Source organism: Camelus ferus, chromosome 18, assembly GCF_009834535.1.
Source record: "Camelus ferus isolate YT-003-E chromosome 18, BCGSAC_Cfer_1.0, whole genome shotgun sequence".
NCBI lineage: Eukaryota > Metazoa > Chordata > Mammalia > Artiodactyla > Camelidae > Camelus > Camelus ferus.
In genome coordinates, this window is record NC_045713.1 from 5498007 (window position 1) to 5519791 (window position 21785).

A 21785-nucleotide genomic window follows, 5' to 3' on the forward strand; every position below is an offset into this window, starting at 1 on the left:
AGGACACAGGAGGGAGGACAGCCCCTGCGGTAGCGTGGGCCCAGGGTGAACTGCCAGGCTCAGGCTCAGGCTCGGCCGTGCAGCATCTTGGTGGGCTTTGGAGGGAGGAAATGGGTCCTCACGTGTTGGTGAACTGACAATTGCTCAGTCTGGATACCAGTTTAAAATCCATGCGTGGGGCCTTCTTCCCAGAGGCCGCAACTCTAGTGGCCCCATTTGTGTGGTTCCCCAACCCGGAGGCCCACAGTTCGGCAGGACAAGTTTCACTCGGGTTTCTGTGCCAGCTCAGATCTTGTTCTGAAGCTTTTCTCAATCCCTTGGGAATCAAAAGACTCCGGCACATGGCAGTGTTTTCCTTTGTGTGAAACGCCTCTCTGGTAGAGCAGCAGTGTGCCTCTGTGCCTTGGAGCTGCAGGGCTGTGCACAGGGCTTTGTGGCTAAATCTGATGACAGAATGCAAGGGAAAGCAGGATGGTTTTTCTAGTAGTCAAAGTTGTTGATCTATGTTGTTAAAATAACTTTGACCTGATCATGAAAAGCATTATGACCATTGTAAAACATTTGCTCGAACAGAAGGGGGTAAAGAACAAATATCATAGAATTCCATCACTCCTATTATCACATCAGAGTTGTTCCTTCCAGCCTTTTAAAAATTAATTTACATAAGATGGAAAGAACGTGGTCTTCATGGTATCCCCCAGGCCAGCCACCTGACCTTGGGTAAAGTCTTAATTTCTTTTCGTCTCAGTTCCCTCATCTGTAAAATGGGGATAATCTCTACCTTCAAGGGCAGTTGAGAGAACTGGGTGACAGGAGCACCAAGCAGAGTGCATGCCACATAGTAGGTGCTCAGTAAATAGCACATCCGCCCACTGAGAGCATAGTGTGTGCAGTTACATAGCCTGCATTTTTAATTTGTATTATCCTAAGTATGAAAGCCTTTAAAAAAAACACTTTTTTAAGAATCGTATTCCACTATTAGGATGTGCCATAATTTATTTAAGAATTTCTTTATTCTGTGAAGGGGGAGAGTATAGCTCAGTGGTATAGCGCATGCTTAACATTCACAAGGTCCTGGGTTCAATCCCCAGTACTTCCTCTAAAAATAAATAAATAAACCGAATTACCTCCTTCCCTCACCGCCCCCCCCCAAATAAATACATGTATAAGTTTAAAAAAAAACTTAAAAAAATTCCTTTATTCCATTATTGTCAGGTGTTTAGCTTGCCTCCAGATTGAGGCTTTTTTCCATGGCCAATTAGAATAATAATGATTTTCATAATTAGGAACACCCTAAATAGCCCCATCATTAGGAGCCGAAACAAATTAGGTTTTTGAACTGCAGCCTGGGGAAGGCGGAGGCTGTAGCAGAGATTGGGCGCTTTGGTGTGGCCACTGTGTGCCCGTAATTGCTGTGTTCGAGGGGAACAGCAGTGGGCATTCTGGGCGTTGCCTCAAACGTGCCTCGGGCCCCTGGAGAGGAAGGTCCTCCTCTCTTTTGTCCTGTGTGTTTCAGACCCCCTGGGATATTGGACATTTGAAGAGCTGCAGCCCCAGCTTTGGGTCAGCCGCAGCTCTGCCCTCAGGGAGTTCCTGTTCCAGGGGTGGGGGCACAGGTGGGAAACAGTGAAACCAATAAATGCAGTCATGTTTGGGTAAGTGGAATATGCAGTGAGGATGCGCAGGAGGGTGGAGTCATCACTTTCTGATGAGGGTGTGGGTCAGAGGATCAGGAGAAGAGGGTGCTGTAGCTGAGTCTGGAAAGATGGACATGTTTGCAGGGTGCTTAGGTAGAGAGAGGACGTGAGTTTGGACATCTGCACTAGCAGGATCAATGCTGGGAGGTGGGATAGAGCTCTGAATGTTCTGGCACTTTCTAGAATTTGATGTGGCTAGACAGAAGGTAGAGGCCTTGGTGTTAGTGGGGACAATGGCCAGTCATGGAGGGGCCCTGTGCCATGTTTTTTTCATCTGTGGGTCTGCAGTACCTTGCCAGGGCCTGGACCCCAGGCTGTGCCTGTAGTCTGGAGGCTGAGTGCTTTCATGGGAAGCTTTAGCTGAAGTTCTTAACTGTATTTCTTAGGTTGTTTGGCAATGTTCTCCAGGTCGGTTCATCTGGGGATGTGTGGACATGCTGGAACATACCATGTGTACTGATACATGGGAGGCCCCTGCTGCCTGAGAGATGAGTGATGCCTGCCAGGAGGTGCCAGGGGAAAGTCCGGGCTCAGAAGTAATTGGCCCCAAAACCAGTCCTGTGATTTGTACCTGGCTGTGGTTACAGAGACCTCTAATTGCAGGCACTGAGCTAATGAGCCAGCCAGCCATCTTGAGGGCATCCCAGGTCTAATCCTCTAGGGCGGGATATGTGCTTTTGTTGAAACAGTTGGCAGCTCAGGGGCAGCCCTGGCCCCGCAGGTGTGCTCGGAGTTATTGCAGGCCTGACTCATCACCTGTGTTCTCATGCTGTGTAGCTCAGTGCCGCCCTAGGCTGCCATTCCTCACCCAGACTTGAGGGGTAGGGAAACAGGGAAAGGCAAGATTTGCTGGTATCTGCTGTGTGCCTGCTGCTGTGCTGGGTGCTTTATGCACAGCTATCTGTCTTAATCTCTTAGAAAAGCACTTAGAATAGTTGTTGAAATGTCCATTTCCAAGTGAAATCAAGCTTGGCGGGCTTAGGTACCTTCTTCAGGATGGCGCAGTGAGTAGAGTAGAAGGAGTAAGTGGCGTGTGGACCCCAGAACCTGTGCCTGTCCCTTTACACGTGCCCCTCTGGCTCTCCCTCCCTTGTGGAGCGGGTGGTCTCTGGCCTCTCATGAAAACCCTGATGTAGTGCAATCTCAGGGACAGCAGCGAAAGCCCGAGGTCCCAGCCTCATGAGTGGCCATGTAAGCAAGTCACTGCAACACCAGGGCCTCAGTTTCCTCATCTGCAAAACGGGGACAAAATTCCATGTTTGTACTTAAGGGGGATTGTGTGGGAATCAGAGCAGATGATGTCACTGGGAACCCTGTTGGCGCCAGGGCCCTGTGTGGACGTGCTGTAACAGCTGAGGGTGCTCTCGGCTTGAGAGGCAGTCTCCTCCTTCCCGCCCCCTTCCCCTTCCCCCTCCCTAAGCTGCAGTGGGGTGGGGGCTGTAAGTGGAGCCCAAGGCAGAGCTCAGGCTGAGCTTTCCTCTCTAAGAAAATGGGCATTAGAGCGGTTAATCTGGGTTGTCTGTGTGCTGCCACTTAGCAGTATGCATGTGACCTTCAGTAAGACTTTGACTTCTTTGAGCCTTGGATTCCTATACAGAAAGTGGGAGAAATACCACCTTGCCAGTCTGTTTGACTTAAAATTACACGAGTCTGTTTGGTGTTTGTCACTCAGTGTTGGTCCTTTGCCTCTCCGGTTCTAGGAGCTGGTGCTCCCAGGACCACCACAGTGTGGTGCATTCACAGACCACCTTTCTCCTTGGGACAGCTGCAGGCACACAGAATCATCGCCTGCTTCCATTCAGCCATGCTTTGAGCTAGTCCGTGTATAACACATGCTGCATTACCAGGCCTGTGCTGGGGCTGGCGATACAGCTGTGGACAAGGCCGCCTCGCTGGGTGTCTGCCATCTGAGGTGGACAGGAGGACCTGGACCATCATACTCATTTGAGTGTATGGCCGCCAGAGTTCTGGCCAGTACCATAGAGGAGAAGTTCATGTGACCGGTGGCCCAGGAAAGCCTCTGTGAATGATGCAGCTGGGCGGGAATGACTGGGAGAAGAACGTCTTAGGAGATGGGTGTAAACTCTCTGAACCTGATTGCTGATCAGCAAGGCCCAGGCACAGAAACTGGGATGCAGACTGGCCAGAGAGGGCGGGCTTCTGCATCCATGGGATTTTAACATTTATCTAGGGTGTCCTCTGTGGTTAATGGTGCCTCCTGGGGCAGCCTGGAGCCCCAGATGGAACTAGGACCTGGGTTTGTGTCCCAGCTCTGCTGTTGACCCCCTGGCTGTCCTTGAGCCTTGGTCCTTTCTGAGACACCATTTTTTTCCCCATCTTTGGCATAGCAGGTGTTAATATGTCTCACAAACAAACCTACTTTGGAAACGGTGGAGTCTTCACACAGGTGTCAGGGGTCATCATGGCCTCAGTCCATGAAGGATTTGGGGTGACTCATGAAAATACAGACAGTATGAAAGGATACACTTAGCAGCTGGGCCAGAGGGAAATTATTGCTAAAAGTACAGAAGCAGGACTGATGCTTAGCACCCGGAATTCACCCGCTGTGTCTTCCTGAACATCTGTAGAGGTAGGGAAGCCGCTTGATTGCCTCTAATTCTTTCTGGCTGGCTGAGCAAAGAGACAGGATCAGGTACTAGGTTCACGGTATGCCTCTACAGTAAGTCCAAGTGCCTTCCTTGGGCCAGGCACCATGCTGGGTGTTGGGGTCACACAATTGACTTAAGGTATTAGGAAAAAAGTGACTCTGGAAAAGCATGATTTTTTTTTTCCCTGCACTGAGGCTGACTCTGGCAGGGCCACCATGTGCGTCAATAACCACTTGTCTGTCTTGTTTACAGGTCTCCTGGACGCTCTGGGCAATGAACCTGAGACCCCAGCCCAGAGTGGTCTGAATCAGCTGGGGAAGGCAGAGGGCATCCTGGGGAAGATGGCCATGGCCCCAAGCCCATCCCTGGCTCAGGTGTACACCAGCCCTGTGGCAGTGGCCGTGTGGGAATGGCAGGATGGGCTGGGCACCTGGCATCCCTACAGTGCCACCGTCTGCAGCTACATCGAGCAGCAGTTTATCCAGCAGAAAGGCCAGCGCTTTGGGCTGGGGAGCCTGGCCCACAGCATCCCCTTAGGTCAAGCTGACCCCTCGCTGGCTCCTTACATCATCGACCTCCCCAGTTGGACACAGTTCCGTCAGGACACTGGTAATAAGACACTTACTGCCTCCAGTATATGTCCAAGTGCCTGCCTTCGGCCAGGTGCTGTGCTACGTGTTGGGTCACAGAATTGACTCTCAGCTTCGTCCTTATCCTGAAACACACATGGTCAGGACAAAGGTGCTGTGAGTGATAGCAGGTACCACACAGTGTGAGAGCTACCTCTTAGTGGTAGAGGTTGCCTTGGGAACACGGTGCAGAGGCACTTTCCCACAGTCCCAGCCCCTTTCCCAAATCAGAAATGCCTGCAGATTCACACCCTGCTAGTTCAGAGGGCCTGGTGATGAATTCTGGCTTCACTGTGTGATAGCTTTGTCACCTGGGTGTGTTACCTCACTCTCCTGTGCACCCAGGTTTCTTCTGTGTGTGTGTTTTGATATTACTGAGCATAGGGCCGCCACCTTCTTCCCAAAGTTGTGCCCTGTCTATCCCTGTAATCCAGTGGTTCTCACCTGGGGGTGATTGGGACATTGGACAATGTCGGGAGACATTTTTGATTGTCACGACTGTGGGGCGGGGTACCGCTGGCGTCTAGTGGGTAGAGGCTAGGGATGCTCCTGAACATCCTACAACATGCAGGGCTGGCCCCAAAACAAAGAACTGTTGGCCCAGATTGTCACCAGTATCCAGCCTGAAAAACTTTGCTCTAATCCCTGTAGTGGCCTCCTCGGTCATGTGAGAACTAAGGGTTTTAGGCAGCGGATGCAGATCAAAGCCCCTGCCCTCATGATGTTTGCAGTCACGGTGAAAGGCAGTGAACAAGATGAATAACACATGAACTGTATGTTAGACAGCAGCAAGTGTTTATCAGGGAGTGGATGTATAAAGTGTAGGGAGAGGTTGATTTGAAGCTTGAGTTCTGGTGGCCTGGTCACCAGGAAGGGCTGGGGACAGACCTGAAGGAAGGGCAGGAGGGAGGGGCAGGTTGTGCAGGGCTTTTCCGTCCCTCGAAGGGACTTTGGCTTTTCTTCTGAAAGGAGGAGCCCTGGGAGGATTTGGACAGAGGAGTGATGTAATCCGATTTGGGGTTAAGAGTATCCCTCTGGCTGCCGTGGTCGGAGGCAAGGGCTGAGGTCGGGAGACCAGGTAGAAGGTAATTGCAGTCGTCACCTTTTGGCAAGTGCTGTTGGAGGCATGGCCCAAATTGATTTTTCTTTTCTCTCTTTGATCGTCAGGTTTGGCTTATTAAGAATAAATATAAGCTAACCACAGGTGTTTCCTAATAGTTGCTACCTGAGAAGTCAGGGAATGGTACATCCGTGTGAGAGAATTGTGTAACAGTTAATAATGGATTTTACAAAGTTTCAGAGACATAAATACTTATAGCGTAATACGTGAAAGTAGCAGGAAAGTATTCAGTGTGATTGTCAGCTATACCCAAACGTACGTGCCTAGAAGCCTAAGTGGGGTGAAATATATTGCAGTAGAACTTGTGTGCCTTCCTTTTGGTGGTTGGATTACAGATGATTTAATTCTCATCAGACATTTTTGTTTTCAGTTTATTTTTTAACATTTTTTATTGAATTATAATTGACTTCCAATGCCATAATAGTTTCTGGTATACAGCATAGTGATTCAGTTATATATATATATGCATATGTGTATTCTTTTTTCATGTTCTGTCTCATTATAGGCTATTACAAGATATTGAATGTAGTTCCCTGTGCTATGCAGTAGGATCTTGTTATGTATCTATTGTATATAAAGTATTTGTATCTGCTAATCCTTACTGGTTTGTTATCTGCTAATTTATCAGCTAATTTATCCTCCCCCACTTTCCCCTTGGTAACTGTAAGTTTGTTTTCTATGTCTGTGAATCTCTTTCTGTTTTGTAAGTAACTTCATTTGTATCCTTTTTTTAGATTCCACATACACTTAATATCATATGATACTTGTCTTCCTCTTTGTGACTGACTTCACTTAGTATAATAATCTTCAGGTCCTTCCATGTTGCTGCAAGTGGCATTATTTCATTCTTTTTTAATGGCTGAGTAGTATTCCCTTTGTGTTTGTGTGTGTGTGTGTGTGTGTGTATGTGTATATGTATGTATGTGTGTATGTACACACATACACACATATATCATGTCTTCTTTATCCAATCATCTGTTGATGGACATTTAGGTTGCTTCCATGTCTTGGCTGTTGTAAGTAGTGCTGCTGTGAACATTGGGGTGCATGTATCTTTTCAAATTAGAGTTTTCTCTGGATATATGCCCAAGAGTGGGATTCCTGGATCATATGGCAACTCTATTTTTAGTTTTTTAAGGCATCTCCATACTGTTTTCCATTGTGGCTGCACCAAATTACATTCTTGCCAACAGTGTAGGAGGGTTCCCTTTTCTCCACACCCTCTCCAGCATTTATTGTTTGTGGACTCTTTAATGATAGCTATTCTGACCCGTGTGAGGTGATACCTCATTGTAGTTTTGACTTGCATTTCTCTGATAATTAGTGACATTCCATCTTTTTATATGCCTGTTGGCCATCTGTATGTCTTCTTGGAGAAATGTCTATTTAGGTCTTCTGCCCATTTTTGATGGGGTCGTTTGATTTTTTTTGTTGCTGAGTTGTATGAGCTGTTTGTATATTCTAGAAACTAATCCCTTGTCAGTCTCATCATTTGCAGATATTTTCTCCCCATCTGTAGGTTGTCTTTTCGTTTTGTTTATGGTTTCCTTTATTGTGCAAAAGCTTATAAATTTGATTAGGGCCCATTTGTTTATTTTTGCTTTTATTTCTGTTGCCTGGGGAGACTGACCTAGGAAAACATAAAGCTACGATTTATGTCAGAGAATGTTTTGCCTGTGTTCTCTTCTAGATTTATAGTGTCCTGTTTTCAGTTTCTTAAGTCAGGCTACATAGGTTTCATCATTAGGAATATTTTGAGAAGCCTCATGGAGTCTAAGCTACAGCTGTTCTTTGACCTAAGCTTCTAGCATCCCTTACTCCTGCTGAGAAGCGCTGGTCCCCCTCTGCCCCTTGATCCCTTTGTTTCCTTAGAGAGAGCTCTCTACCCTTTACCCCAAATTTGGAAAGAATAATCAATGCCAGCCTTTAGGTCAAACAACAGCATGACTCATCTATCCACTGTGGTCATACTGTTTTATTTTGGGTGTAGGAAATAAGAATTTTAAAACTCCACTTGGTTTGGGTGGGGGGGGCTAGAAGATTAACCATTTACGTGCAATACTCCTTTTAAAACAGGCACCATGCGGGCTGTGCGGAGGCACCTGTTTCCCCAGCATTCAGCCCCGGGCCGTGGCATCATCTGGGAGTGGCTGAGTGACGATGGCTCCTGGACGGCATATGAAGCCAGCGTCTGTGACTATCTGGAGCAGCAGGTGGCCAGGGGCAACCAGCTCGTGGACTTGGCTCCCCTGGGGTACAACTACACCGTCAACTATGCCACCCACACACAGACCAACAAGACTTCCAGCTTCTGCCGGAGCGTGCGGCGCCAGGCAGGGCCCCCTTACCCGGTGACCACCGTCATTGCTCCGCCAGGCCACACAGGAGTCGCCTGCTCTTGCCATCAGTGCCTCAATAGTGGTGGAACTGGCCCAGTATCAGGCCGCTACCGCCACTCCATGACCAACCTCCCTGCGTACCCTGTCCCCCAGCCCCCCCACAGGACCGCCATTGTTTTTGGGGCTCACCAGGCCTTTGCTCCGTACAGCAAACCCTCACTCTCCGGGGCCAGGTCTGCGCCCAGGCTGAACACCACCAACCCCTGGGGTGGGGCCCCGCCCTCCCTGGGGAACCAGCCCCTCTACCGCTCCAGCCTCTCCCACTTGGGACCACAGCACCAGCCCCCAGGATCGTCCAGTGCCGGTGGAGCCAGGTATCTTGTGTCAGGGACGGTCGTTTTGTCCACCCTGGTCATCAGGCTTGAGTTTCTGCTCCTGTTTACCTGGGAAGACTCACCCAGTTGCCTGCAGACCCAGCACCTGCCTCCTTGGCTGTCCGAGGAGTTGGGGCATGTGGATCTGAGATCTTTCTGGGAATTGAGAGCACATCGCTTGGGCCTTCTCTGTGGACTTTCACAGAGACGTAAGCAGGCTGGGCTCGGTGCCAACCAGGCCCACCCAGTACTCTGTGAGGCCCCTTCCAGAATGTGGGTCTGTCTGTTTTAGAAAAAAACATGTCATGCCTGCCAGCCCAGAAGGGTTATCAGCAGGACTTGAGCTGCTTTTACGAATAGGTCAGCTTTGCCTAGCCTTCTGGGGCTTAAGTTCTTATGAATTAACTGAAGCTAGTTTCTAGATGGTTCTAGAGCTGGGATTCTGGACTTGAGCCAGGCAACTTCCTGGGCTTTGTTGCTTTCTTCTGAGACAGGGCTATTGGTCTCCCCTGATACTTGTTTCTCTGGGGTCTCCCCTCCCCAGCCTCAGGGCCCGAGAGGCTACTGATGTGGGCTCCGCTGGTACCATCCAGGTAGGTTACAGAAGGGGAGGTGGCTGGGCTGGATGGCATTACCTTCGCTGCTGGGTTGTGCGTGTTGCTGCCTGCCCTGCTTGCCCTGTGTTGTAAACTGGGAGAAAACCAGGCCAGCCGGCTCTGTTAGTTGAAACAGCCTCAGAGGGGCCTGCCTCCCAACATGGGTGTTCACCTTGACCTCCTCCAGTTTTTCAGGAGCTGGGAGGGGCGTTGTTCAATTGCATGGGCCGATCCCTGCTTTGTAAAACAGTCTTCCATGTCTAATTTGTAGGGTGGCCCTCTGCAGTTAACCCTTCTGTAGTGGCTGTTGTAGACCCAGAGGGGGGCTTCATAAACCCCTGACCTCTTAACCCAGTGAAGCTGGGAGGATTGAAAACACTTGGCACCTTAGTCTCCCCAGCAGCTGTGGTATAGTTCTTGAGGCCAAGTGAGTGTCAACAGCATTAGGTGAAAGTTACCGTGTGTGTGTAGGAGAAGGCAGTGGGGTGGGCAGCACCACAGACTGGGGAAACCTGAGACCAGGCAGTATTTACTGGTAGCTGCTGGGAAGGACATAGGAGTGAGTGAAATCAGAATTTGTGATGTGGTGTTTTTTTGGGAACCTACGTAGTTTCAAATCACTTCTTGCTCAATCTGGGTAAAACCTTGGCTGACTGATCTGCCTTGTGCCCCGGGAGGCTTTCTGAGTAGACAGTAACCCATCAAGAAGATGCGTGATTTGTCACTGAGCTGCTGGGTTTAAGTAAATTTCCTGGTAGCTGAAGTTTATCCCTTCAAGCACCAAAACTTGTTTTAATGATGTTGGATGGAAAACTCTCCAAAACATGTCATGCACCCTCTTGTTTCTTTAATTGAAAGCGTGCCGGCTGGTTTAGCATTTTGATGACTTGGGGTGGTGATTATGACCAGCCCTCAATTGCAGCTTTGCCTGTGCCCTGAACCGGCCTGGAAGAAAGGCTCCGGGTTTGCTTTCATCTGCTCTGTTCTTGCTGCTGCTGTTCTCCCACCTCTGAAAGCACCCTGCTCCCTCCTGCTGTCGGCTAGGCTCTCTAGACTTGTGTGACTGGTGTCTTGGCTTCCAGTGGGGCCTTGCTCTTCACTCTCTGTAGTCCCTCGTCTTGGCTCTGTTCCCTTTCTGCATCTCTCTTTTCTCCCTCTTAAGATTACTGAGTTGGGCGGGTCACTGTCCTAAATTTCCTTTTGCCCTGATCTGGCTGTGACAGTTCTCAGCTTTTGGTGAGGGCCCTGCCCCTCTCCTGGAGCCACCTGGCTCCTCTGAGACCTGGGAAACAGTGGACATTTGGATTGGGCTGCAGATTGAGCCTCGTACCCACCCTGGGGGACTTTGGGAATTACTCCATTTTATAGAGAGAGAAAGTGAAGCTCAGAAAGGGGACTCAGTGCACTCCAAGGCACACAGCTTTGAGTGGAGCTGGCGCTGGAACTGGGGTCCCCAGGCTTCACGTCTTATACTCCTTTTCCCTCACATCCTCAGAGGTTCCCCAGCTGGTGGTGGCCTGTGGGAAGCTGGCAAGAGGCTTTGTATGCCCCACTCTCCAGCCTCCTAGCTCTGCCCCCTGCTTGGGACTGTCAAATCCTGTCAGTGTAGAAGACTCGGAGTTTTCATGTCTTGTGTTCTCAGCTCCATTTGGAAGCTCCTGGAGATGGTTCCAGACGGGGAAGGCAGGGAGGGCCTAGTAGGTAGACCCAGGAACTGGAGAGGCAGGAGGGACACCTGAGGCAGACTGAAGGGAATTCTCAGAAGGGCACTTCATGGGCAAGTGGTGCCCCACATGGGGGAACGTTCTGCCAGTCTGAGCCCTGAGAGGATGGGGGAGGGGGATCGGTGACCTCTGAGGTTCTGTTCACCTCTGAGGGTCCTCATCTTGGGAACCACTGGATCCTTTTACTGCTTTGTTCTTTCTGATCACAGCAGAGAAATGTATGGGGGAGGAGCTGGGGAAAGTCACAGGGGAAGCGTCAACATCATGAGACCCCTGAGCAGATAGAACTTGGTCATGGTTCCTGGTCCCAACACGAGGGTAAGCTGCCTGTTGGAAGCCTTACTGCCCGTCTGCTTTCTGCTCTAGTTCTTGGTGGTGGAACCTGAAACTAAGCCTTCTCCCTCAGATATGTGCCTCTCCAGAGGGAAGGAAGGACTTGCTTCCTGGATCCCCGCTGGGCCAGTGATGCCCAGCCCGCTGAATAGTACAGTGGTGCTGTGGAGCCACGCTTCAGCTTTCCAGGTTGCTGGCTGAGGGCTCAGCTCAGTGTTCCCTGTAGGGTTGGCTTGGAAGATAAACCTGAGATTCAGAGAAACAGGATCAGGAAGAGGGTGGAGTGTGGCTCCAAATTAAACAGTTTAGTGGGGCCAAAACCTTAGCTCACGTATCCTGCACACCCAGCCCTTAATTGTATTACCCGAGCAGCCAGCTGCAGTTCCGCTATTCTCTTAGGGCTGAAAGCGGGTGCGGACGGCGGGACGCTGCAGTTTGATGAGTGGGGCTGTACAGGTCATTCTGTTTGGAGAGAGCAATCCAGAAACGAAAACCAGAACCAACTAGTGTAACATTTTCTGATTTGAATCAGAACCACCAGCTCCCTGTGGTGTCCACCAGCGGAATCTTTGACCTGTGGCTGGTGGTACAGAAGGATCTGGGGCAGCTTCCAGAAGCATTTGCTATGACTGTATGGTGGCTGGTCTGCTGGCAGCTGTAAGGCCAACACAGCAGGCTGGAGCCATCGTTGTTTGCTGAGCACCTTCCCAGTTCTTGGCTCTGGGCTGGGCCCAGTGGGACAGAGATGACCGACCCAGGCCCTGTCCTCGGGGAGCTCCAGTGTAGGGACTGTATGGAAGGGCTTCCTAACCTCTCCTGTTTTACCATCTTGAATAGAGGCAGGGCCAGACTGTAGGACACAGTAACTGGGATGGGGAGGAGGTAGCAGGCCTCCTAGGCCATCTACACCAACTGTTCTCCAGTCCGGGGCTCCCCACAAACCATAATGGCATGGATTTATTACCATTTCAAAATGGTAAAGCCAAGTGAGAGACTTGAACATAGTCACTGTGGGAAGCAAGACCTTCATTTAAATAAAACAAACAAAAAAACCTCTATTTTGAATTTATTTTGAATTTACAGAAAAGTTAGAAAAATAGAGAGTTTCTGTATCTCCCTTACTTGATCTCTCTGGTTAACATCTTCCATAACTATAGTGCAGTTGTCAGAACCAGAGAATCACCACTGGTGCAGGACTGTTAGCAAAAGACTGTTTTTTTGATTTTCAGCAGTTTTTGCACTATTCTCATTATGGCCCAGGATCCCACTCGGCATCCAGCTGTCATTTCTCCTCCTCCTCCTCCTCTTCCTGTGGGTAGAACAGTTCCTCAATCTTTCATCTTCCATAACCTTGACACTTTTGAAGAGTTACTTTGTTGAGCATCCCTTAATTTGGGGTCATCAGATGTTTTCTCATGATTGGACCGAGGTTATGTCATTTTGGCAGGAACCACAAAAAAAGGTGTTATTTTCTTCTCAGAGCATCTTTTCCCAGGGTTTCTGTTGTGGGTTGGTCATATTACTGGTGGTATTGGTCTTGATCACTTGGAGTGGTTTCTGTTAGATTGCTCCTCTGCAGGCACAGTAGAGCTCTCATTTTGATGAAGCTGGCAAGCTCAAAATTCTTTTAAGATTGTCTTCAGAGTCTCTGCATGTCCAGGAAAACATTTTTTGACAGCTAAAGCTTCATTCTCGCGACCTTGTAAAAAGATGAGGCTCATCCCCAGCAGTGTCTGTCCATGTCACTGTCCCATCCCTGCCTGCCATCCTTGCCCTCCCCGGTGCCGGACTTGGACTTTTGACTTTTGTCACTTGACATTCACAGAAGTGATGGCGGTCATGGCTCTGGGCTTAATATCTTAAGTATTCCGATTGTCTAGGTTAGTGTGGGTCTGAGAGTGGTGAAAATTAGATCTCTTTGCTGCTTCCAGATACTCTTTATTAGGATCTTTCAAAAAAGAAAAACGGAAGTCCTCACTCACTCAGAGGCGGCTGTGGGAAGTGAAACCACCAAGAGGCCTCGGCAGCACCAGTGTGTCCCTCACTCGGTGTTTCTCTGGCTCTTGTTTCTGCTAAGTCAGCTCCTCACAGTAAGCTTTGCTCCTTCTTCTCCCCCAGTGCCTCCCTCCCCAGCGGTCCAGCAAGCAGCCCCGGGAGCATCCCTGCCACGGTACCCGTGCAGATGCCGAAACCCAGCAGGGTCCAGCAAGCCCTCGCAGGTAGGCAGGCTGCCTCCCTGGTCTGGAACAGACTGTGTCCAGCAGGGGCGCGACTTGGGGGCAGGGTGAGGGGGTAGAATGCGTGGTTAGGGGAGGAGATTGTGGGGCAGGGATCGTGTTACCCTCTGTGTTCTCGTGAAAACCCAAAGGGGCTCCTTGGAGGGGCAGTGCCTCTTTTCAGTGATGGTGAGCCTGGGTGCCCCCTCATTTGTTATGGTGGTGGGGGTCAGGCCTGATGACGGTGGGTGCCCTGGTATGGACTTTCCCCATCTTTCACATTTTCACATCACTTTGAATTATGGTTCAAGAGTCACTTTTCTGTCCAGAAATGCTTTAGGCTTTTCCCTAAAGGGGCCCCCTGGAGAACTCATAGAACTTTTTTGGCTGGAGTTACATTTTGATTAAGTGACTTTTGTTCCTCACTAGATCTTTTGTTAACCATACACCTTTGAACTGTTTTTAAAATTCCTTTTGTGCTGTTAGGGAGCCACTGAGGGTTATTTTTTAACTTAAGGGAAATGTAAAATATTACAGGAAGGTAGACCAAGGAGTGTGGTGAACCTCCACCATTTAAAGGTTGGGGCGGGGCAATGAGCTAACTGGTCCGTATTGGGTGTGGTGCTCACTGTGGTAGCACAGGGTGGATTGGAGGGGACCAGGCCTGGAGACAGGGAGACCCAGGTGGAGCTGAACTTCATGCCCCAGGTGAGCTGGCCACTGACTAGGGCTGTGGCCTTGGGATGGAGGTAAGAGCTTCTGACTTGGCGGTTGGATGGGTTGTGAGGGAAGTAGAGTGAGGCCTGGTGTGCGGCTCCTGATAGAGATAAATCATCGAGATAAATCATCCTTGTTAATGAGGAGGGACTGGGGCTTTGCCTGTGTGTTAACTCATTTCATCCCAATAACAACTCTGGAGTAGGAACTTCTATTCTTATTTTACATTTGAGGAAACTGAGGCTCAGAGAGCTCTAGGAGCTTCCCAAGGCCAGCCAGCCAGCCCTTGGTGGAGCTGGGATTCAGCCCCCAGCACTGTTGCTGTGACGCTGTGCTGCGGCCTGAGTCTGGTGGGAGCGTTGGGAGGGATGGGGGCGATGGCTGGGGTAGACAGACAGCTGTCCCGGAGGCAGAGGGAGTTTGGATATGCAGCCTGGAAGAGCAGTGTAGGGTGGAATGGGGCAGCCTCTGCCCCGCAATGGGAGCTTGCAGAGACCGGGTGGGATGCTGGGAGGAAGAGCCTTTGAAGGCATTGGAAGGACCAGTTAGGTGGTAGAAGATGGGAGAGTGGGGCCAGGACAGCCCCAGGAGGGGAGGCCCTGCCCAGCAAGCCCTCTGGAACCTGCTTCAGCTGCTAAGCCATCAGCCCTCTGCTGGACCAGAGGGAACAGTGAGCAGAGTTGTGACTAGAAAGTTTCTGCCTAGTTTAGGTCTTCTTGTGGCATCAGATGCCATAGGTGATTCAGACCTGTGTGTTGTGTGTGTGTGTGTATGCGTGCGCATGTGTGGTTCTGGTCTTGGTGGGAAAAGGTTGTGGGTGAGCAGGCCCAGTCTGCACGTGCCCAGCTCCGTTCAGCTCTAGGATGAGGCTGGGGACCTCTCCAGGCCATGTCCCAGCTTGTCACCCCTGCCACTATGGCTCTCAGAGCAGTCCTAGAGGCAGGCAGGTATTTGAACTTACACTCACTCATCAGGGAAACAGACCCCAAAAGTTCAGGAACTTGGTCCCAGCAAGGAAAGAGTAGATGGGCGGGTGCCCAGACACCACCTCCCCTGAACTCGTGCCTCTGGTTTGTACCTATTGGTGGGGCTGCTGTGTAGGGCGCCAGGGAACCTGAGATTCCGGGCCCGTTCCCCAAGAAGCAGAGTCCGGAGAGGCCTCTCAGCCAGGCTGCAATCATGGATTCGATCATGGATTTGGAGTACGCTCGCCACAGTGAGGGGAGCACCTGGGTACGGGGTTTTGCAGGGAGGTTCACATCTGTGGCATCATGCCATGGAAGGTCTGTGTGCCCTCTGTGTGGGCAGAGGAGCCACCTCCCATCAGGCCAGGAGTGCCTCAGGGGACAGTTTCTCTGGCTGCAGTCTAGCCCAGGTCTCCTCCTTTAGGGGATAGGGTAGAGTGGGCCCCTGAGGCTGGGGCTGGTTCCCATCCTGTGAGGGACGGGGAGTGTCTGCCATTTACTTTGCTGGGACCTGCCCAAGACCAGTCAGCCAGGGAGGGGTGGTGCTGACCTTGAACCTAGCTTGGTGAGGCCAGAGCTGGAGGAGGATAGTCTTGGAGCTGAGCCCTGGTCACTAGATACAAGACCAACGCTGGGCATCAGAAGGGAGGCGTGCACACATCTGACTCTGTCCGGGGACTGCTGGGGGCTCTGGCAGACCAAGACGAGTGCAGGAGAAGCCACTGCTGTAGGAGCTGTTCCGGTTATTTGGGGATATTAGGCATTTGGGGGGGGGGGCTGTCCCTGAGCCCTTGCAGTTGGGGAAGATGTGATGGCCCATCTCAGTGCCCCCTCTCCAATCCTGTCCACTGGATGCCGCTTTTGTGGAGTGTTGGTCGGGTGTGGGGTGATTCTTACACTTTCTCACAAGTAGGCAGACCCGCAGGGCTGGGGCTGTTTCTCTGCGGGCATCTAAGTTGAGACTTCTGTGTCTGTAGCTTGAATTGTGGGGAGTGGTTCCTACCCTGAAAAGGATAGGAGTATTGTTCATGCCAGCCTCTTGCGGGCTGACCTGGTGGCCTCAGGGTGTCTGCTCCCCAGCGGACGGGGACTGGGCGTCTCCTATGCCTGGGTCCTGCCCCGCGTGCTTGGTGTGGGGAGGACAGTCAGTCAAAAACAGATACGCAAGGACTTTTCTGGTGGTGGGAACGGTCAGCAGAGTGAGAGAGACAGTTGAAGGGGAACGTGGCTATTTCAGGGAATGGCTACCTGCCCACCTGCTCGAGGAGAGGGCTGGTTGGAGGGAGGGAGCTGGTGGCTGTTGGGGAGAGAGGTCACGGTCAGTACACAGCTCCAGGGGTCAACTAAGGAATTGTTCCCTTTCTTTATCTGCCCCCTGTGCCCGCTTGCCATTTGGTTCCTGTTGACATTTAGTTCCCAAGGGAACCCACATTTGAGCCCAGGAACACTCTTGGGACACTGCTGGCCTTGCATTACCTGATGAGCTGGTGCCCCAGGTCTGGCCTCGGTCTTCTAGTGTGCACTTTGGTGTCTCCTGTGGTACGACCACCGCAACGCACCTTGTGCTGCCCAGGCTGCTGACCTCTGCTTCTGTCCCCGGCTGGGCACATTTGCCCCATTGAGAGCCTTTGTTCCTCTGGTGGAAGCCACAGTGGGGCCCAAATGGGTTCCGAGGCCAGCCTTCCCCTCTCCACGCCAGCTCGCCTCTGGAGCTGGCAGCATGTCCATCTGGCCTGTCCGCTGAGTCCAGACCCCATGCCAGATTCTGAGCACCCAGAAAGCCCCCCCTCAGAGAGGGGCCTGAGGAGAAGCCTGGAGCTCCCTTCCCAGGGGAGGAGGTGCTTTGGAGCCAGACTGGGGATAGGGAGGATTGGGTGGGGAGTGCTGTGGGCAGCAGGGTGGGCTGAGGGTGTGGCAGGAACGAGGTCTCCATCAGGAGAACATGGTGTGTTCCAGGTCTTTAGGGAGTGTGGGCCAGAGTCCGGCTAGGGTGCCTGTGGAGCACCAGGCTGAGGAGTGAGGCGCCCCCTGCAGGCCTAGGGAAGGAGTGACAGGGCTGGATAGTCCATTCGGCGAGGCTGCCTGCTGCAGCTCCCGCCCCGCCCCCCGCCCCCCCCGCCCCCCCCCCGCCATGGCTGCCCTCCGTGCTCCCACCCAGGGCAGAGGGGCTGTTTGAGCCTCGGCTGTGGGCACCAGAGAAGGAAGCCATGGCCTGGGACCTCAGCTGCTCCTGAGGAGTGGTCACGGGCCCTGGGGATGCCTTGGTCAGGGAGCAGGCGCAGGGATAGCATTCCTGCTTGCCCACCCCAGCGATGGCGCTGAAAGCACCTAGACAGGCCGGAAGGGGCGTGGAAAACAGGCATCGCCCCACTGGGAGCAAGGTGACCAGGAGCCAAGGGGGTACAGCCATGGCCGCTCAGAGGGAGGATTGGGAGCTCCAGCGTTTCCGTATCTTGGCTGCGCCCTTCTGGGTCGCCCCTTCTGCTCTCCTTCCTGCGCCTGGCACGGAGAGATGTCCACTCGGAACCCCTCAGGAGGCTTCCTGGGGTGGCATTCCACCCTCTTCTCTCCTGAAGCAGCGGCCTTGTGCTCTGCATGCCCTGGGCACGGGCTGCTTGGTGGCTTGTACAGACACCTGAGGAACTTGGGGCCGGCGCTCCCAAGGGCCGGGCATTTTCCAGTTCCTGATCTGGAGCTTAGTTCTGCCGGCCCAGGTTGGCCCTGGCAGCCTCAAGCGGCCAGATTCCCCAGGGAGATCGTCAGGTCCCAATGGCCGTCGGCAGTCCCCCCTGGACGCAGCCCGGTGGGGTGTTTGGAGGTCACGTGCCGAATGACTCCTTCTAACGTTTCTCCCCTCTCTGCATGTCTGATCTCGCACCCCGTGTAGGCATGACGAGTATTCTGATGTCAGCCATTGGACTCCCCGTGTGTCTTAGCCGCGCACCCCAGCCCGCCAGCCCTCCCGCCTCCTGTCTGGCCTCTAAAAGTCACAGCTCAGTTAAGAGATTGAGGAAAATGTCCATGAAAGGTAGTTTCTGCTCACAAATACCCTCTGGCCTCTGCTAAGCCTCCTCCGAGTCTTCCTCCTCTGACTCTCCTGCACTGATCGCTCTTCTCTGACGCCCATGGCCCTTCACCTGCCAGAGGAGAGGCTCGGTGGCCCTTCTTCCGGCCCTGCAGCGGAGGTGCCCCCAGGAATCTGCTTCCCACTGAGACCCAGAGTACAGTTCTGTCTTCGCGGCACAGTTGGAGTGTGAGGGGCCTGTTCTTGAGGACTCAGCAACTCTGTAAACACAGATTCAGGGCGAGGCCTGGCTCAGGATGGGGGACATCTCTGTCCCTTCCACTGGGGCCAGTTGTGTGTCTTAGGAAGGGCTAACCTGTGTGGGGCGACTTCAGAGGAGTCTGCCCTGCCCGTCACACGGCTGGGAAGAAGGGGTTTTAGAAACTTCGGAAGGTGCTGTGAGTTCTAACAAGACTCACTTGGAGGGACCTGTGGGTAGTCAGTTCTCAATCTATCATTTCTAAAACTGATGGTGGCTTTGCCTCCATAATTGGGCCGGAGAAGCATGATCACCCAGGTGACCTTCAGGATGGTGTGGTGAGAGGGAACACGGCTCTGGCTCAGCCAGTCCTGGGTTTCTGCCTCAGTTCCTGCGCTTACCAGCTGTGCGATCTCACACAAGTGTCTCCATTCAGGAGCCGAGTGCCTCCTACTCTTGGCAGATTGGTTGTGGGAGGAATGGGAAGTAAATACACACAGGAAGCCTGGCGCATAGTGACAGTGGTTGCTCAGATCTTGCTCAGATCTTGCTCAGATCGTGTTCACTGCCTGTCTAACCCCGACCCCACATGGTAGGGGGATGGCCCAGGGGGAGGTGGGGCTTAACCTGCCTAGCCCCCACACCACCTTTAGCAGTCGATCCTGACCCCCACTTCATACTCTGCCTTGGAGGTGGAGCAGAGTCTGTGGGCAGGTAGGCCAGCAGCTTCCTGAGGCACTCGGGTTTGCCCCAGGGAAACACGGGCTCTCGGCAGACCCTCTAGCCTTCCTGGGCTCAGATGTCCCTTTCATCAGGTTGACGTAGCCTGGCTGGCCCCCTTGGAGAAACAAGGCTCTTCAGTTCTGACAGGCTGCCTAGGCGAGGACAGAGGAGAAGAAGGGGATGCCAAGCCGGGCCTCGCCAGAGGGATTTCGGGGTTCAGCTGGAGACTCGCCTGTTGCCACCAGGCTTTTCTAGAAAGCTTCTCCCCTCAATCTGAGTAGAGTCCCAGCTACTGGGATGGCCACCCGGTGCCAGTGGTCCTGGTGTTTTGGTCTGGCTTTCTTCTCAGTGACCAGGGAGTCAGGGTCTTAGAAGTCTGTGTGTATGGATGTGTGTGTGTGCATGTGTGTGTGTATGGGGGGTGTGGTCCTCCTTTGCCTGTAGCTGCCTTTCAGGTCAGAGCAGCGTGTGCCTTTACAGCCGTCACAGCTTTGGTTGGATTAGGTCTCCACTTTAGATGAGGGAACTGAGACTCAGAGGTGACTTGACTTGGTCCCAGCCTGAAAGCCAGAATCCAACCTGGTACCACCTGGTCCCAGCCTCTCCGCTCCCCTCATAACTGTCACCTGGCCTTGTCTGGTCTAGAGTGGGCTCAGCTGTTAAGCCCTCAGGCTTGGAAGTCTTTGCAGCCACAGGCTGATGGCCATGAGCTCGGGCTCACACCAGAGCCCCTCTGGTCTGAGAAGCCAGGACCCAGAGCTCCCCTCAACCTTGAGGCAGGATGAGGAGCCCTGCCAGGGCTGCTTTCCCAGGCTGCACCAGCCTCCCTGGCCCCTCCTCTCTACTCCTGCACTCAGGGCTTTGCTGCCTCTGCCTGGAACACCCCGGCTGTACCAATTCTGTCTATGTGGGGGAGTCTCTTGTCCTTGGGGTGGGCCTTTTTGGCGCAGGGTGCAGTGTTTATGTAGGTGCAGGGCCTTCCCTCCCAGCTTCACGCATAGGTGCTCACAGAGGAGCGGAGGCTTCGAGAGCAGAGAGCTGTGGGCAGCTTAGGAACTGAGGAGGCTTATCACTGACAACCCACAGTCCAAGGACAGGCCTGAGAAGACTTTTCGGCTTGCGGTGGCCAGGGCAGTGTGGCCGTCACCTGCATTCGGCACGCACACAGATGCCCTCGTGGGGCAGGGACGCACTACATGCTAGACTTAGAAAATCTCTCTCTCTTTCAAAATTTTTATTCATTTATTTTTTTCTCTTTTTTTTAACCATTTTTAAAAAATTGAAGTATAGGTGATTTATAATATTACATTAGTTTCAGGTATAGAAAACTTACTTCTCTTACCGAGACACTCTTACAAGAATGATGCAAGCTGAGTAAAATAACACGGCCAGGTCATGTTCCAGAGTATTTGTTTTAGAAGCTGCAGTTTGGCTCTCCTGCATGTCCTCCGAAGCCTGGGTTCAGTTTCCTGAGCAAAGGTGCACAGGGCTGTGGCCGAGGGCCAGTCCGTGGCTCCTGAGGGCTGTGACCAGCTGCTGTCTCTGCCCCTCTTCCACCTCCTCCAGGGCTCTTGGGGCCAGGTCCCCAGTGAGTGGCCTGGGAAGGGCTTGGCCAGCAGAGCTCTGGAGTGTTCTGAGCCTGGTTCAATCTCTTCTCTCCTGCACGCTAACCTTCCCCTCTGAACCCCTAACATTCTTCCTGGCAGCTTGGGCCGCTCCCTTGTCCTTCCTCTCTCGTTTCAGCATCTCCAGTTCCTTCTCCTCGGGACACCACTTATGTTCTTCTCTTTCCTAGGAGGGCCTCCAAAGCCAGAGCCGGAGCCAGAGCTGGTGATAAAAAAGTATACTGAAGAGCTAAAGACAGCCCCAGATGAGGTACGTATCAGGGGAGCCATGCTGTTTTTGATTTTGTTTAGAAACAAGGGGTGGCCCCAGATGAGGACACCAGCCTGTCTTCTGCCAGAAGGATGCTTCCTGTGGAGTGTCCAGAGAGTGGTCCTGCCCCCCTGGCTGTTGGGAAGGCCAGCCAGGGTTCCTATGATTAACCTGGCCCTCCCACCCCACGTACGGCTTCATCAGGACCCGGACTTCTCTCTGCTGAACCTCGTTTGGGGCCAACGGTGCCACTTCTCACCAATTTGAATGGAGAGTTCTGGGGAATCTGGAGGGGTGGGTTCAAGGTTGGTTGTGCCAGGACTCTCTTGCCTCTTTCTCCTGCAAGTCAAGTACGTGGCAAGTACCTGGATGTTTGGACAGAAACCTGAAAGTCATCCTCACATCATCCCCTCCCTGTAGCCCACCATGTACTCCCCCTTCATAGCGGTCTTTCTGACTCTCTCTGCTCTTGTGCTCATCCGGCCCAGCGGGGCTCCTTCACCTCCAGCCGCCTCCCCTCCAAGCTGCCATCCATACTGCAGACACGTGGCCGTGTTGATTTAGTGCCCCCTGCTCACAGTCCCTCAGCCGGGCCTCTGCTGTGT

At 52.5% G+C, this 21785-nt stretch overlaps 1 protein-coding gene across 7 annotated transcripts in view; it reads left to right on the forward strand.

Annotated features, from left to right (window-relative positions):
• DTX2 (deltex E3 ubiquitin ligase 2) overlaps positions 1-21785 on the forward strand; it is a 34021-nt gene that overhangs the window by 7519 nt on the left and 4717 nt on the right. For 5 of the 7 annotated variants that reach the window (XM_032459615.1, XM_032459612.1, XM_032459613.1 and 2 more), the window contains 5 exons: positions 4559-4915; positions 8132-8768; positions 13540-13640; positions 18207-18347; positions 21101-21180. In XM_032459615.1, the coding sequence (XP_032315506.1) occupies positions 4648-4915; positions 8132-8768; positions 13540-13640; positions 18207-18347; positions 21101-21180 (1227 nt within the window). In that variant the 5' untranslated portion in view covers positions 4559-4647. The remainder of the gene's footprint in view (positions 1-4558; positions 4916-8131; positions 8769-13539; positions 13641-18206; positions 18348-21100; positions 21181-21785) is intronic. The other 2 variants (XM_032459616.1, XM_014556044.2) reach the window with 1 other exon arrangement.